This window comes from Falco biarmicus, chromosome 9 (genome assembly GCF_023638135.1).
Source record: "Falco biarmicus isolate bFalBia1 chromosome 9, bFalBia1.pri, whole genome shotgun sequence".
Lineage (NCBI taxonomy): Eukaryota > Metazoa > Chordata > Aves > Falconiformes > Falconidae > Falco > Falco biarmicus.
Genome location: NC_079296.1, coordinates 19,551,317 through 19,567,835, shown reverse-complemented (window position 1 = coordinate 19,567,835; position 16,519 = coordinate 19,551,317). Strand labels below are relative to the sequence as shown.

The 16,519-nt window shown below is 43.2% G+C and overlaps 1 protein-coding gene across 1 annotated transcript; it reads left to right on the top strand.

The window, feature by feature from the left end:
- The first annotated feature begins 8,481 nt into the window (after positions 1-8,481).
- KCNK18 (potassium two pore domain channel subfamily K member 18) lies at positions 8,482-15,481 on the top strand. Its single transcript, XM_056352396.1, has 3 exons — positions 8,482-8,817; positions 9,920-10,066; positions 13,293-15,481. Exons 1-3 carry the CDS (start codon positions 8,601-8,603, stop codon positions 14,102-14,104), a joined length of 1,176 nt encoding a protein of 391 aa, XP_056208371.1. The 5' UTR covers positions 8,482-8,600; the 3' UTR covers positions 14,105-15,481.
- The last annotated feature ends 1,038 nt before the right edge of the window (positions 15,482-16,519 follow it).

Sequence of the window (16,519 nt, the reverse complement as noted above, 5' to 3'; positions counted from 1 at the left end):
GTGACACCCAGCAAGGAGCTAGGCTTTGGGAGACAAGCAGCTGTGGCTTTCCGCAGCCCCACACCAGGAGCAGTGGGACTGGGGAACACAGTTCCCATGTGTGCCCCACTGAGGGGTAACCAATGCAGTGGTCTTGGTGCCAAAAAGTATGAAAGCTTTAGTTTGGAGGCATCTTGCCCATACAGTTATGACAGCAATATGCTATTCAGGGGACCCTAGTCTGACAGTTTCCTGAAGAAGTTATGCCGTGTTTCCAAGCTTTGCATGCAGCTGAGACCCATGACGTGTTGAGATGAAAGGATGGGCTTTGGGAGCTTGCTGTGTGCTGTGCCTCTGAGCTATTTAATGAGTGGTTAATTGGCCAGACAAGCTGATCTGCAGGTGTAATGTGGTGAGGGTCTGTTTTGGGGCAAGCATTTCAGCTGCTAGGGTTGTGCTATTCGGTGTTGTGAGCAAATATCTTTTTCTCAGGGTCTTCTGGGTGCCAGCAGCTCTCTGGAAGGGAAGGAGCTGAGTCGGGGAAAGGATCCCTTTGACCTTTCCTTAAGGATACAGTGATCCAGGGAGAACATACTCAGTTCTGCGTACTACCAAAATTCAGTGTATTATCTGTGTGCCTCCACAGGGAAAGGTATTCTATCATCTGGGAGAAAGTCCTGGCATACAGACAGAGAAATCCTGGCAGGCACAATGTAATACCCAACAGCTAAAGTGAGACGATGCCATTGTACCATTGGGTAGAGATAAGCAGCTGAGCAATAACCTCTTGAAGAGTGCATAAGAGGGCAGCATGAGAATGGCTACCGTTGCAGTTCTCCTCTCATCAGCAGTTAGCCTGAATGAATGAGGAAAAGGCAGCAGTGTCCACAAAGCAGCCTGCCAAGAGCCTGCCTGGCTCCATGCTGAGGACTGCTGACAGCTCTGTTGGAGGGGAGGCAGGGGGAGCACTTTTTTCCAGCCAAACTCCTAGACTTGGACATACCCTTTGGGTGAAACATGGCTGTTGTGCTTCATACCTCCTTCCCACATGTAGCATGAGGAGGGCAGTGGTGGAGCAAAGGTGTAGAGTGCTGTAAGATTCAGGAGGCTGTGCTTCTGCTCCCAACCAGCATTGCCAACATGCATTACTGCATGGGGACATGCAGTCACCTCCAGTCCTGCCTCCTCCCTCCTCCGTGTGTGCAGGACCTTCAGGGTTCATCTGAAATCTCCGGTACAGCATCTATACAAATATTTCTCTCAACTGATCAACCTTTCTTTTCTGATATGTTTCTCAGGTCTTTTAGTTCAGATAAAAGATTAATCCCCCAGTTTCCAGTCCAAGCTTGCACTAGCTAATGCTCTACCCCAAAGCCCCATCTCAGAATATGACACAACCAGCTGGCTTTGGCTGCCTGGCAAGATTCAAGCAATAACTCTCCCTGAATTTATATTCGTCCTGCAGTAGAGCTACTCCATCCATTTATCTCAAGTTCCCAAGTGACTGTGGAGAAGGGCAGTGCCATTTAGACAGCTTTTTGCTACAGCCTGAGCATCAGGCAGCAGTAACAAGTGCTGCTGGCCATGGGCAGCCTAGGTGCCAGGCAGTCTTGGGAAGGGCTCGCAGTCCTGGGGTGCAATGTGGTCTTTGTGAATCTGCCAGGTTCATTACTCAAGGGGCATGTAGCCCAGATGATTCATTACTCAAGGGGCATGTAGCCCAGATGACTCATTCAGAAGTACTACAAGATTTTTCTTTTTTTTATTTTTTGAGAGGTGTGGAAGAAGAGACTTAATTCCACAGCCATTTTTTATAAGAAATTCCTCAGTAAAGATGGGCAATTTTGCATGCATTCCTTTCAAACCCAAAACATTTTGCAGAAAGCACTTTCATAATGCAGTCTTACTCATCAACCCAGGCAGGATCACATCACCAAGGACTTGTGGTTTAAACTAATTAAACATGTGAAGTTACACTTGACGGTCTAGAGCTTGAAAGAGTGTTCCCCACTAAGGTGGCAAAACGTTGTTTACTGAATCACTAAAAAGCACTTGCGAGCTATTCCCATGACTGCTAAAAACATTTACAGGCCCGGCATTACAAAGGGTAAGCTAACTAATGGTGTATTAGCTTGAAACGGGTGGGACATGGTTTGAAAACTTCATGTATGCCTGCTCAGAGCTGAAGGAAATGAGCAGAACTGAAAGAAACCTGAAGACAAGTGTCAACTCGATGATGTGCCAGGGCACACCCATCTGTAAAAGTATCTTCCACCCCTCTGTCTAATGAGTGGTAGGATAATGGAGTTCAAAATGTTGTAAGAGTACTTCACACAAAAGAGGAAGAGGCATTACTTACAGTGTCATTAGGAAAATTGGGATGAAAATAAGTGATGGAAAATTTAGCCTGATGTTCAAGAAACTCTGAGCCACTGACATTAATCCGTGTCCAGTCCGATTGCCAGTGACGGGAAGCAGAAAAAGCCGTGTCTGATTGTTGGCATCCTACAGACTCCTGCCTGCGGTTTATAAAGTGCCGTGGATGGCTGAGGGCAGAAAATACTGTAAGCAGTGTACTTTGGGTATTAATCATGCTTAATGACCTCAGAGATGCTCCAAAATACAGGTTTGACTTCAACGTTATCAGTAATATTTGGCCAATACCACAGCCTGCAAAGGATGACTGCTTATCTGTGTTCTGTTTAAATGAATATGTATATGACATTGACAATAAGATCAATAGATGTTTTTTTCATTAGTATTTCACATGCTGAGAATTGAGAGGGTCTGTGCTGTTCACGGAGAGTCTCAGATGCATGCTGGTAGATATTTAGAGCTAAAAGCTTGTTCTTGTATTTGAGGTTTTAGATTACCCTCTTTTAAACTGCTTGTATACACATGGTGCCACCTTAATAATAATAAAGAATAAATATAATTTATTTAAAAGGACAAAGTAGATGTGTCATCTTGAATCTAACGGGTTTTTGCCAATTCAAATAGTGTAAAATTGCTCAGTTGACATGAATCATGATGCTTAGCTTTTATGCAGCATATAATCTTACATGCGCTAATGTTAATTAAATTCCAAAGAAGCAGTTTTCCGATCTCTCTACAGGGAGCTTGTTTGCCTTAAAATGAAACTACTGGGCTGAGATAGTCTCCACTATACTGGCATTACGTTCACTACATTAACTCAGTAAAGACTTTGGCATAAGACATGTAGCTGAACCTCAGTAATCCCCTTTGCTTATCTGGAAACCCAGGGCTCCCGCGCCGCCCTGTCTCATTTGCAGCGGGGTCTTACCCTGGTGACTCCCCACGATATTAACCTTTCCGTTTGTTATAACACCCTGAAGCATTATCACATCATTCAAATGAGTCACGCAAATAAATGAGCAACGCAGGCAGCGCTGGGAGGTGAGGGTGACGGCCGTTGTTTGCAGAGCCTTCCCCGCGCCGACCAAGGGTTGTGGCGCTGCATCTGTCAGCATTTGATTTCACTTCTCCGTAAAGGGCCTTTAGAAAGGGGCTGGAAGAGTGGTGTCTGTCCAGAAGCAGCTTCCCCTCCCAGTCCCAGATGTATTCTCACTCAGCACACGGCTCAGATAGCAGAAAGAGCAGACGGAGGGAGAAGCGCCAGCCGCAGAGCTTTGCTGTGCTGAAAACCCCGAGCTTTGCAGCAACCAGACCCGCCGCCCATGCTCGCATCCCAGCTCCGGGGTGCAGTGGCACACAAAGCTCTGGGAGCAAGAAGATGCTGAGGTTATGAGTTCCCTAAGGAGGAAGGGCTGGTATTTCCCCCATTTGGGCTGTTGCCTGAAGGGGCAGCTCGGCTCCTTCTAGACTATTGCTGGTTGCTCAGGCTTGGGGAAGGGGTGAAAGGAAGAGAGGAGAGTTAAGTCTCTCTACCCAGGCAATGATTTGGGGCTGGGGGAGAGGGAATAAAGATGTGGCTGGTTAGTTTGTGAGTGAACAAAGGCTGGTGCTGCTGTTTAGTCACTGGATGAAAAATCCTCCCATCAAAGGTGTTTTCTGGCTGTGTTACTTCACACATCCTAAAAAAACCCTGGAAGGAACAGAGACTAATACCCAAGCCTTTGCTGGTCCTGGGGCATATGAAGTGTGTTTGCCTCCCATAAATTAAATGATGGGACCACTTGCCTGGCTTTGATGTGAACAAAGAGTGAAATAGGAAATGTTCCTATTCAAGGTGAGAGTCCTGGACATCTCTGAATCCACTTAGCATTATGTGCAGTGTCAGGATGCTAGTCCTGAGTGCTCTCAAATATTCCCAGAGGTTACAAGCTCAAGCACTTGACTTAAGCGAAAGCTGAGACTTTTAAGAATGGATACAAAGGAAACTAAGCTTTCCCCTGGGGTATCCGGTAGGCTCTACACAGCCAATTAGTGCATCTCTCTCTCCATCCTAGCAGTGTGAGGTGTAAGGGGACAGTGGGAAGAACAAGAGGTATCAGGGGAATTCACACTCCAGGGGAATAGGGTTGGGGTCAGGAGGAGAAAAATAATTGCAGGGTGCCTGGGAAGCACACGTCGCTCATCGGGAGGGAGGTATATGCTCTGCACAAATGTCATGTGTCTGTGTTGGGGCTGGGCTTGGGCCAGCACTGCTTCTGGGCCCCACTGGGCTCAAATCCCCCAAGGACAGGTCTCAGGAGGCTGAGGGATGGGTGGGATAGGGCTGAGCACGGTGGGTGGGAGGCAAAACGAGTCCTCTGAAAGTGCTCAAGTCCTTCCTTGCCAAGCGGGGTGTCTTTATGCCTGGAGATCAAATCTAATGTTTATACAGCCTTGAGATGGCTTTCTTAATACAACTACTGCTGCTACTTTTTTTTTGTTGTTTTGGGGTGGGTTTTTTTTTTCGCTTGGGGTTGATATCACCTTTATACAGAAACACTCATTTTCTTGGGGAGCTTAGGTATATTAGTGCATTCTGGAACCACTTTCTGGGGGTGTATGCTAAAGCAATGTAACAAATCCTTCATGAACCTTTCTAACATTCAATCTTGAACTTAATGTTTTTAATCCTCATTGTCACGCAGTACTGCCAGGCTTATCTTAGTCCTTTATCAAAATCCTTTATCAAAAAATATTCCACTCAGAATCAATGCTGGATGCAAATAAAAGCAAACAATGTAGTCTGTAGCCTTTTTTTTTTTTTTTATGAGGCACTTGCCATCTTTCAAGTCACTTTGGTTCTGTTCAAAAAGGGAGGAGGCGTTACGCTATTGAATATTTGTCAGTACAGAATGCTGAATTCAATGCAGTTTCAGAGAAGGGAGGTAAACGCAGCAGGTCTTTGACAGCATGGTAGATGATGTGATGCAGGAAGAGTTTTACTGATTATGGAAAAACATCTTACTGCCCAGTGACCACCTTGGTTGAAACTCTGTAATCCAGGAACATCAGATAAAGTAGAAATTTTAACATATAAATATTAGTACTGGAATAATTAAACCTTGCAGCTGTGGTCACAAACTTTCCTTTCAAGCAGCACCTTCAGAGCACTCACATTTGCCCTACTCAAAGAAATGGAAGTTAGGAAAAATGCAAGTTTGCTGTCCATTAATGTGAATAGGAAATGCGTACTGCAAAAATCACTTTCAATACGAGTACCAGTAACTCAATTTGGAATAACTTGTGGTTAGTGGCATTTGCTTTTAAGCAACTGAGTTCAAATATTTAATACAGCAATAGTGGAAAATGGTTTACAATTTACAAATAATGTAAAAATCATTTCTGGATATATTTTTATTAAATTTTCTCATTGTCACAAGCTCAGAGCCTGATGCTGCAAATGGCTGAGAAGCTCCTGGGAACTGCTAAATACTTTGCAGTCCTGCCATGTATAGGAGGAGGCTGAGAAAATGTTAAAGCACTTTGGAGGAGAGAGGTTTGTATCTGAGATGTAGATGAAAATATCCGCGGTGCAAATTGTGTCAGCATTATACCGGGCAGTTAAAACCTTTTTTAGAAGAACATAAATGTGAGTATATTGCTTCGGACATAGGGCCTATTTGGCCCAATACCCTGTTTCACTTTTCCGGCTCCAAACTATTTTCAGTGCAGGGGGTTATTGAACCCTGTGTGGTTTGTAGTCAGTATTAATGACTGTTTCTCTGAACATCTCTCCATCCTCTTCTTTAATGTTAGTAAACCCAACATCCTTTGGCAGAGAATTTTCCCGCTATGTGAGAAACCATCTTGTTATATTTGTTTGAAGCAGGTTTCTACTTGCTTCATTTGATGGTCCCCAGTTCTTGTCCCAGAAGAGACTCTAAACACTTGAACCCTCACCTGCTCTCTCCAGGCCACCCGTCAGTTTGAAGACTGCTGCTACATACTCCCTCAGTTCCTGTTTTTATTCCCTTGGCCAAGGACACTAATCAATCATTCCTTGTCTGAAAGCTGTCCATACCTTCAGTCACCCTTCTTGCTCTTTGAAATCTTGCCGGTTTGAATATGTGCTGAGAGCAGGGTACCAGAACCACATTGGCTCCTCCAGGTATGTGCAAACATACATTTGTGCAGTACTATATAGGTGTCCAATATTTTAGTCTCTATTTTTAACTCCTAATTCCCAACATACGCTTTGCCTTTTTACCACAATCAGTTGTTGGGCTGAGGTGTTTGTGGTACTGTATGTGTACCCCCAGACCTTGCTGCTGAGTGATGATGGTCAGCCCAGAGCCCCTTACTTTGTATGCGAAGTTCAGATTGTTTATCCTGTTGTACATGTATCTACATTGCTTTTAGCTGCCATTCCATTGCTAGGCATCCCCAGGTCCTCCTACAATCCCAATCTGCCCTCAGTCTCACTAATCTGAACAACTTTATGTCATCATCAAACATTGCCATTGCCCTGTTTACTTTCTTTCCAGGTCACGTATGACCATGCCGAACAGCAGAGCTCCAGCGCACACCCATGTGTAACTCCACCAGCAATCTCACTCTGCCTTCTATTTCTGCCTTTCATTCCTCTCTATTAACCATTAATTTTGTCCTGTGAAGACTTTGTCTCATATGCCATAGCTGTTTAATTCTCTCAGAGACATTTGGAAAGGGACTTTGATAAGACTTCTTTAGAAATCCAAGTAAACTCTATAAATTTAGGTAATGTTGGTACCCAGTCTCCACAGAACTCCCCAAGAGAAGCCAGCGTTATGCTTCCAGCATGGGGCACCCCACTGCCTACAGCCACTTTGCTCTTCCAGCTGCCCCTTTGACTTCTCTGTGTGCCTTGCTCCACTGGTAAGGACACCAAACCTAAGTACGTTACCTCTAAGTACAACCTCTCAGGAAGTTCTGTTGCTTTTGATTAATTATGAACATCAGCAGTTTTCAATGCTGTGTTTCAGGTCAATGGGGGAAAAAAACCCCACCACCAGAGATTGATTGCACTAAGGGGATTTACAAATCTTTTGTCACAAAGCAAGACTGAGCCAATGAGTCAGATAACCAGAAAAGTAGCAAGCACAGAGGCTTATTTTTGTCTTAGCCCTGAAAGCCTCTTTTCTACAGTGGAAGCTTCTATATGATAATGATGAGCCTATAATATCTTGTGATCCAATTTGCTTAGAGTTTGACCTAGAAGAAATCACTGCAACCATGTAGGATATCTTTGCAGTATGGACATGTTTCTTGTCTACAGCTCAGTAGGTCTAGGCTGCATAAGACTGTTTCAATTTTTCATGAAAGACCCCTAGAGATGAAATATTTAACACCTCTTTCTGTGAAGTCCAACTCCCCTTACTACCACTATTAACACTGTAAAGGGCAGCAATACTGCTCATTGCTCTAAGTGTTTTAGAGCAACAGATGAAAAGAAAGGTTTTATTTTAAAAGTTGGATATAGTTTGCAAAGATGGCTAACTTTGAACTGAATCCTTACTTACTAAGGTCAGTGGGAATTTCAATTAATAGGAAGATTTTAATCAAGTGAGAACTGGGCTGAACTTTATTTACTCTTTTTTGAGAGAAATCCTTTAAAATTCAAAAGCCCCCCCCCCCTCCCCAAGATTGCATGGTATATATAGAGAGATTCTTTAAGCCATTTGAAGGGGAAATTAATTGTTGTACAGTCTGCCCAGAGGCAACAACAATTAGAGACAACCTCTTCTTTTGAATAATTTTAAATTTCTCTGTTCATTTCTGGGTCAAATCTTTAAAGAAATCCATCTCTTACAGTGTGCATTTTCCCTCCTGGGAGCTGGAAATGTTTCTGCCGTATAAATGGGAAACTGTAGTTCAGAACAAGAAACTTTAGACAAGGGTTGGCTCCAGTAGAAACCCACAGAAGCTGGTAATCTGTGCGCATTACGGCGCTGGCTGATCAATAGTAATTCAGGGACAGAGTGGCATATTGTCAACTGCGAAGTATTTCAAGGGTTGATTAGTTGTGCTCCTTTTCCATTGGGAATGTAGTGCAAGCTTCATTTATAAAGACATGTGATCTGAAAGCCCGAGGCAGAGCAACCCTTGTTTTCACAGGAGAAGCTTTTCTAGGATGCAAAAGCTTTTACAACCTCATCCTCATTTCTAAAAGCTGTGTCTTCTCCACAAAATTTAAAAAAAAAGAAAAAAAAAAAAAGAGTAAGCTTAGGATGGCATCAACATCACAGCCTCTGCGAGGTAAAAGGGCATGTAAAAAAATATTTTGGGCAGTATTTCCTCACGCCTGCTTCATTCTGTCTCTTGTCATCTATGCTTTTCTTGGGGCTTTCATGTTTTCCCACATTGAAGGTAACCGGAAGGTCAATTCAAGTGAAGAATATAGAAAATTTCTGCAGAATCTGTGGTACATCTCCAGAAATTTATCAGGTATGTACTGGAATTTCAAAATGACTTAACTGTACAGAGAGTTACTCATTCTTTTGCTTTTTGAATGAGACTTTTGAAGGCATTCTTCAAAATACTGACAGCTGAACCTGCAAACAGAATTTTCCCTCTGCCTAGCTGATGACTGCTGTTGTTTGCTTGTCTTCCTTAGCTGTGATTTTTGGCTGCAAGCTTCCCTGGTCCCTGTGTTCTTGCCTGCAAAGACTTTTCCTGAGGTGCCTGTGTTCTCCCTTTTGCCCAAGTTCCCTAAGGTCCTTAAAGAGCAGCTGAGATTCCCATGCTATTTCCCACTGACTGCTGGGGACCGACTCCTCTGTCTCAGGTCTGTTCCAGCTCCCTCTTCCCAGCTCCAGGCTTCCCTACCAGCCCTCTGGCGATGGGATGCTCAGAGGGATGTAGGTGCAGTGCTGCGTCCCAGACTCAGTGGTGCTGATGGAGAGGGTAGAGGGGAGGAGAAGGGGTAGAAAACTTCCTGGATCTGTGCTGGGGCTCATACACAGGCTTGGAATTTCACTCAGGTAGCTGTGCTAACACGATGATCTGCCTGGGGCAAGCATCCCTGTAGATAATGTCCCCTCCAGCAGGGTTCAACCATGGGGAGGAGGAAGGAGGGACAGGCTCTGGGATCCACAGCAGGGTGCTGAGCACACCCAACCCAAGCAGCTCGTACCAGTCACCTACCGGCTCTGCATTTCAAGTGTTTTTTGATCAAAAGAAGACTAATCTCCTGGGGAGTCCAAAATAAAACAGGATGTTCAGGCTGGAAGCTGCATATCCAATGTTCCTGCCCTGCTTCTTTATGTTTATCTTTGTGTCATATTTTGACTTTGTTGGAGCATAGCTTGTTTATTTGTTCCTCGTTTTTTTGCTCACCAAAGCCACTGGACTCACCTGATTTGTTCTTGGTGCTGGGGGGTGGGGTGGGGGGTTGGGGCGGGGAGGAGGGGGAGGTGAATATTTTTAGCTTCTAAAAGAGTACGAGCAGATTGTCAGCTGGAGAAAACTTGGCTGGAGCAACAGGCTGGCTGCTCTCTGAGTGGCGGTCTGCAAACACTCACCCTATCTCCTGTTGTTACTGTAACAGATAACATGACAGAAAATGAGGAGATGTTTAAGCAAAAAATCCATAAATTGCTCAGCGAAGCTGAACGAGACTGGTTTGTCAATCCAAAAGAGAAATGGACTTTTTTTGGGTCTCTCTTTTTCTGCTGCACAGTCTTCACAACCGTGGGTAAGTTCAGAGGTAAAGTAACCCCCCTGCAGGATCAAGTGCTATTGCTGCTTTCTGCAATGTATTTCTTCTGGGGAATGAAAAAACCCAAACCAACCAAACACAAACCCCAAATCCTTTTGAATTTTTCTCCTGAGTATTGGTGATGGGTCTGAAGGTGGTTTTGCCAACACAAATGGCAGAGACAAAGCTGAGTCTCCGAAGCAAGTCAGGATCTAGTAACTCATGATAGTAACACTAATTAGCTGCATCATTACATGCATACTATAACATGTACTCATATATGACATGTACACAAAACTATTGTATTAAAGTAAAAAGAAAGCTCCATTTTTCAGTCAAACCTTATCCCTCCTGTTATTGTGCAGTATGTTGGGTAATTTATTATTAAATACCTCTATTATAATAGTAAGTACCTCTTATTAAAGAGGTAATTCATTATGCACATATTGTTTTTCAGTTGTTTCCCTCTTATTTATGTCTAACCCAGCTTTGTAAATCTGTAGCTCTATACTTAACCATGCAGCTGCCATTCACACTTCTCTGGGTTAACAGCACATGGCCATGTTTAAGTCACATTTCTGAAATCTTTCATTCTGACTTCACATTTCAGAAGAGGACCCAGATGAAATAGAAACATCTGCTTTGGTTTTGGCTCCCCCTGCATTGCTAAATACAAGTCCTCGTGCCCATTCCCAAAGCTACTTTTGTCCCTTTGCTAACCTTCCTCAAATGCTGGCAAGTACAGACACTGACTATCTGGATTTTTCAGCATCAAAGCTGGATGGGAAATATTCCCACAGCGTTGTATCAAATTGCAAAGGCATTAGGACATACTCAAAATCCCCGCGTGGATATGCATCTTAATGTAAAAGAAAAACCAAACCTTGAATACTTTATATATTAATAATATATTTAATATAGATCTATTTAATATATATATGGGAGTTAATATACTCCCTTGGAGCTTGTAGGACACGCTTGCGTGCTGTTTAAGTCACGGCGGAGGCTTGGCCCTCAGACTGATGGCTTAGGTGACTGTTCAAACTCAGCTTCTTGCAGCCCCTGAGTTTGAAGACAGAGGCAGAGCCTGGAGGTGCAGACCTGAATCCTCACCCCAGTGAGTATTTCCTAGTATAAACACAACAGCTAGGAACGTTTGGAAGAGGACAATTTACCAGAAAGCTTTGACTTCAGCAAACTGATGGAAAACCATATTGTTGAAAACTTCTTGCTGAGGTATATTTACCCATCTCCCTTAACATGGGACTTTACAAATAAACAGTGACCTAACATATTTATTTCTAAACTGTCATTATTTCTGGCCTTTGTAGCACTGAGCATTAACACAGCTTCCTCAGGTTTTGAGCTGAGTTTTGGGATCAGTTAGAAGCCTGGAATATTTGTTGCTAGTAGGAGGCTATTTACATCGCGGTGGGTTTGCTTTTCTGTTTGTTTGTTATTTGCAGTAATAGGAACTGATAAATCACTTCAGGTTAGAGCCAATTTGGCTACCTTTAATTATCTAGGAGAAGTGAGGCATCTAGTCTGAAGATCGGTTGGCTGAACTGCCGTCTCTTTGCCTGTAGAGGTTGCCTAGTGGTCAGCTGGGCTAGAATTCTGCATGGCTAAATTTAAGCTCAGGATAAATTTTAGCCCTTGAAACTGCACTAGGTATTTTTAGTGCCTGGGAATGGAGGAAAAAACCACCCCAAAACTCCATACAATAACTACAATAATTAATCTTCCCCAATTGCTTCAGCAGTAAGGATCAGCATTCCCAGTTAGCCAGTGGGGAGCAGAGTGACAGGGAATAAATGTTTTTTCAGTGCCTCACAGCAAAGGGGGACTCAGGCTGGATGCAGACCAAAAGCCTATGGCAGCTATTAGTGAAAACAAATATGAATGGACAAAGAAATTGAAGGAAACCATGCCTCAGCATATGAGCTAATAGTCTTACAGGCTAAGTACCTCGCCTGGAAGATCATCTAGAAAAGAAAAATGTTTCTGAAGGGAGAGAAGAAAGGCTTTATGTCTTTTCGGAGCATGAGAAGAAAAATGGTTGTTAAAATTTAATACAATTAATATAATGCTGATGTTTTCTCCCACTGTAATGGAAAAACACTAATTTACAATTTAAGTTTCATCCGCAGTATGTTAGAGGAAGGAAATACAAACACCCAAATGGAATTTAGGGAAAGGGCATATCTTCTGCTACGTTTTATATATCATAAAGGCCATGTGCCTAGTAGTACCTCCCTATTCATTGTAATTGATGTTTGTAAGCTTTAGTACTCTAGAATAAACATGCATTTCCTCATGTGATAAACAACGCTTCCTCACTTGACCCTTTGTTTCTCTAGGTGCATTTAAGAATCTCTGAAAACTATGAAGCTGGTCAAACATGCTGTCAGTACAGCAAGAAATGGCGCTAGAGCTCGGCTTGAGGGACTAGGGGCAATCTCACATTCTGTGACCAGCACACCATGTGCCACAAGTAGTTTGGGCAAAGAAATGAAGTTTGAGGTATGGCTGTCACTGTCCCAGCCTGATCCATAGTTTCAAGATTCAGACGGTCATCTGGATCTGAATCTTCCCAGAGCTCAGGGAGCTTCATTCCCAGAAATCCTCCAGTGGTCCTGTGAGGTCTTGGAGGCTGGCCGGGAGGCGATCCCCCACCTCCTGGTGCACAGCCTTCCCCCAGTGCCGGCTGCTGGTCCAGCTCAGCCCTCAGCTCCACCACATGCAGGGACCCAGGGGCCCAACACCTCTCTTGCTTTCTTGCCTTTTGGATCCTTCTTAACCCAGATCCCCAGGTCAGGAAATCTCCCTGATAATACCGTTCTCTCTGGCAGGACAGAGGCTGCACACCAGGCTTGGGCTGGCCCAAACCTTTGGTTTCTCCTCCCTAAACAGCCTCTTGTTGTCAGATGGTTAAGTCAAATGGTCGGTAAGGTGCAGATAAAGCAGGGGGAGTTAATTCAGCAGGACTGGCAGAATCCAAGCCTCCATGTGCTTGAAGAGGTAGGATGCCTGCATTAGTAACGAGCATTTAAGCCTCCAAAATTTTGCTAACTTCAAAGCAAAGGCAAAAAGAACAGTATGCTCTAGACTAAAAATTTATTTTTACAATTGACAGCAACCAAAAGCTCAGAGGACATGAATACCTAATAAATCACAATGTTCTCTCTCTCCTTTTCTCTTCCTCTTCTTATTTTTGTTCAAGGTTATGGTAACACCTACCCTGTGACACGGACTGGAAAATACCTCTGTATGTTGTATGCTTTATTTGGCATTCCTCTGATGTTCTTGGTCCTGACAGACATGGGAGACATCCTTGCAACTGTCTTATCCAAATCTTACAATGAATTCAGAAAACTACAGTCAAAAATTCTAGCCTCTAAACTCTGTTCTGGATCCACATGTAACAAAGAGGTTGAGCTGAAACCCAGGGCGCAGTCTAAAGTAGTCATCAGTGAGCCCTTGACTATTATGGAGGTGCTGAGAAGTCAGCCAGGTGTTAAAAGAAAGCCAATCAAGTACCACAATGCTGAAATTTTTGAAATGTTAATTGCCAGAGAAAATGAACACACAAAACTGACAAGAAATAAAAGCATTGAGAGATGGAGTTCATGTCCTGAACTAGCCAGGGGAAAGACAATGTCCAGGGTAATTGAGAATTTTGACAAGATAGGGAAACAGTTAGAAAAATTAGATGTGCCAATTGTATTAATGGTGCTAGTTATCTTTGTGTACATCTCCTGTGCAGCTGCTATTCTCCCACACTGGGAAACCAGGTTAGATTTTCAGGAAGCTTTTTATTTCTGCTTTATCACCTTGACAACTATTGGATTTGGAGACACACAACTGGAACACCCCAAGTTTTTCTTGTTTTTTTCCCTCTATATTATTATTGGCATGGAAATTGTCTTCATCGCTTTTAAGCTGGGCCAAGACCGCTTGATTGCTTTGTATAAAAAGGTCATTTCATTTTGTGGGGAGAAAAAGATGCCATCAAAGAAGATATATCCAAAATAAGAGCAATCATTTCTCCTTCGCTTGTAAGCACTGGCCACTGCAATGAGATTAAACTGCTCCTGTGCATTTCTGACTTGGGCTGGCAGGAGGCATATTTTATTCTGATTTCCTCTGAGAATCCACTGTAAAATGGCTGAACACCTCAGGAGACACTTGGTGAAGGCATCTCCAGGGAGTACTTCCCAACAAGGTCCCATCTCCTAAATAAAAGAAGATGACACATGATGAAAAAGCAGAAGGCTTTCCCTGCCAGTGCTCCCTAGCACCTTTTGCAAAGCTCTGACTTTCAGCAGCCTTTCTGTCTTCTCTCCCACAGCAAGCCAGTTTAGGATTTTTTATTTTTTATTTTTTCAGCATTTGTCCAAGCAAGGTCCAGATCACTGCCTTGTTCTACCTTGTCTGCAGCCAGGGACAGCTTGGCTGTGGCTGTTGGTACTGAACAGGGACAGCATGCTACTGCAATATGATACATCATCTGAGAGAGCTGAGGAGGAGGAGCATGAACCCAGCTGCCCTTCCATCATGACTGCATGTATTGCAAAAACAGCACCTTTGTGCAAGCCAAAGGAATTTGAAAATTAAAGGAAGGAACACCAAATTGTCCCCTCTTTCTCTGTCCCCTGTCCAGAAATCGGTCAGATATTTGTTCATCTGTTCAGGGCTGAAGCCACTGCTTTCCCATCATGATTTATCATATCTGTACTCAGCCCAGAGTCGGTATGCATCTCATCGTGCCCAGCTGGAGAAGTGCTTATGACAAGTTCTGCTCTGGAGATGGCCACCTGGGTGAAGGCACACAGTGACCCTGAAGCTGGGACACCAATCCCACAGTCCTCACTCCTAACCCATGTTTTGCTCTGCACAGACTGCTTGACTTCTTGGAGTTCCTTGATGCACTCACAGAAAGAAAGGCCGACCTGTTTCACTGGGGTGTGGTGAGGATCCTGTATTTTTGGAGCACATTAATATGTGAATAACGCTGTTTCTTCAAGATTTTGCTTATATTATTCATAATCTAATTCAAGCTAGCAGTGATAATTTTTTTCTGTCAAAAAAACCCCGTCTATAAAAGAAACCACTGAGTTTAATTAACCACTTCTTAACTTGCAAATGATATGCATGCCCACTGGATGTGGATGACATCTCTAGATATTAACGCATGCTTGGTTATGACAGCTTGTCATTATTCTCCATAGCAAATTTGCCATTTGAAGCTGAGATTTTATATAGCATCTTACCTCTGTTACACTCCATGTACATGGTAATGTGTGTGCAGTCCTTATTAACAATTAGTTATGATTAAGCACTGATGATATGCAAAATATATAATAAATGATGGTATATAGAAAAGTGTTTAATGAGCATAACAATAAAGAATACAGCAGCTGGAAGGATCTCCGGTTAATTTTTTCATGTTTACCACAACTTTGGCTTCACGTACAAAGTCCCTCTGTACAGACTACTCTCATATTACTATATTTCATGCCTTTGGATTAAAATCAGTGTAGAGCTTTGGATCCATGCCAGAGTTTTAAAAATCAATGAAAGGACTCGGATGATTTAAAGGGCTTTGGATCAGAGAACTTCCTGCTCCTCAGGGTTTTCCCTTGTGATATGCCTGACGCTGCCAGCATCAGTCAGAAATAGTCCTTATATCCTTTGACTTGTTACTCTTATGTCAGTGAGAACTCATTTATGGAGAGAGATTAATCCTGAATTCATCCCCTATCGATTTTGCATTGACATGGTACCTTGATACCTTCACATTTACTTTATGGACTTAGGGAATTTTGGCTGGACTTGCAATAAGCATTCTGCACCAAATCATTCTAGTTCTGGCCAAGGGATGGCAGTAAACAGCTTTCCTTCATACAGAACCTGTCAGCTGTGGGGGGTGAAAATGTGTTTTATAGAAGGAGAGAGAACAAATCACATCACCATGACCCTCTGTAAAATGACAATGCACCTGCCTCTTGAATACAATGCACAGCTCTTGTCCTTCACATGCCAAAGAATATGCAAAACTGGAAAAAGTTTATAGGCCAGCGTAAAGGATAAATAAAGATAGGGAGCAACTTCCGTATGAGACACAGAGTAGCTCTCCAGTCTGGAAAGAGGCAAGAGACTGAAGGAGAGATGTGCAACACTAGAAGGGCACAAGGAGGGGAAATAGGGAATGATGGAATGATTGTTAAATGTCTTTCATTTTGAGAGCTAAGGCTGCCAAATGAAACTTGCATGTGGCAGGTTTAAGAAAAGAAACAGAAAGAAGAGAAAATGGTACTTCACGCAACATATAATGCAGCTGTGAGTACTCCCTGGCATGGGAGGATGTTGTGGTTGAAAGTTCACACTAGATCCCATGGGAGATGGGACAAAATCATGAAAGATAAATTTGAAAAGCAATTAAATACA

What these genes read in the sequence shown, in the direction of transcription:
- KCNK18 (XM_056352396.1), top strand. Translation starts at nt 8,601, where the DNA reads ATGGCATCAACATCACAGCCTCTGCGAGGTAAAAGGGCATGTAAAAAA. An exon ending in CATCTCCAGAAATTTATCAG is followed by an intron (nt 8,818 to 9,919) that starts GTATGTACTGGA and finishes TTACTGTAACAG; the next exon opens with ATAACATGACAGAAAATGAG. An exon ending in CACAGTCTTCACAACCGTGG is followed by an intron (nt 10,067 to 13,292) that starts GTAAGTTCAGAG and finishes TTTTTGTTCAAG; the next exon opens with GTTATGGTAACACCTACCCT.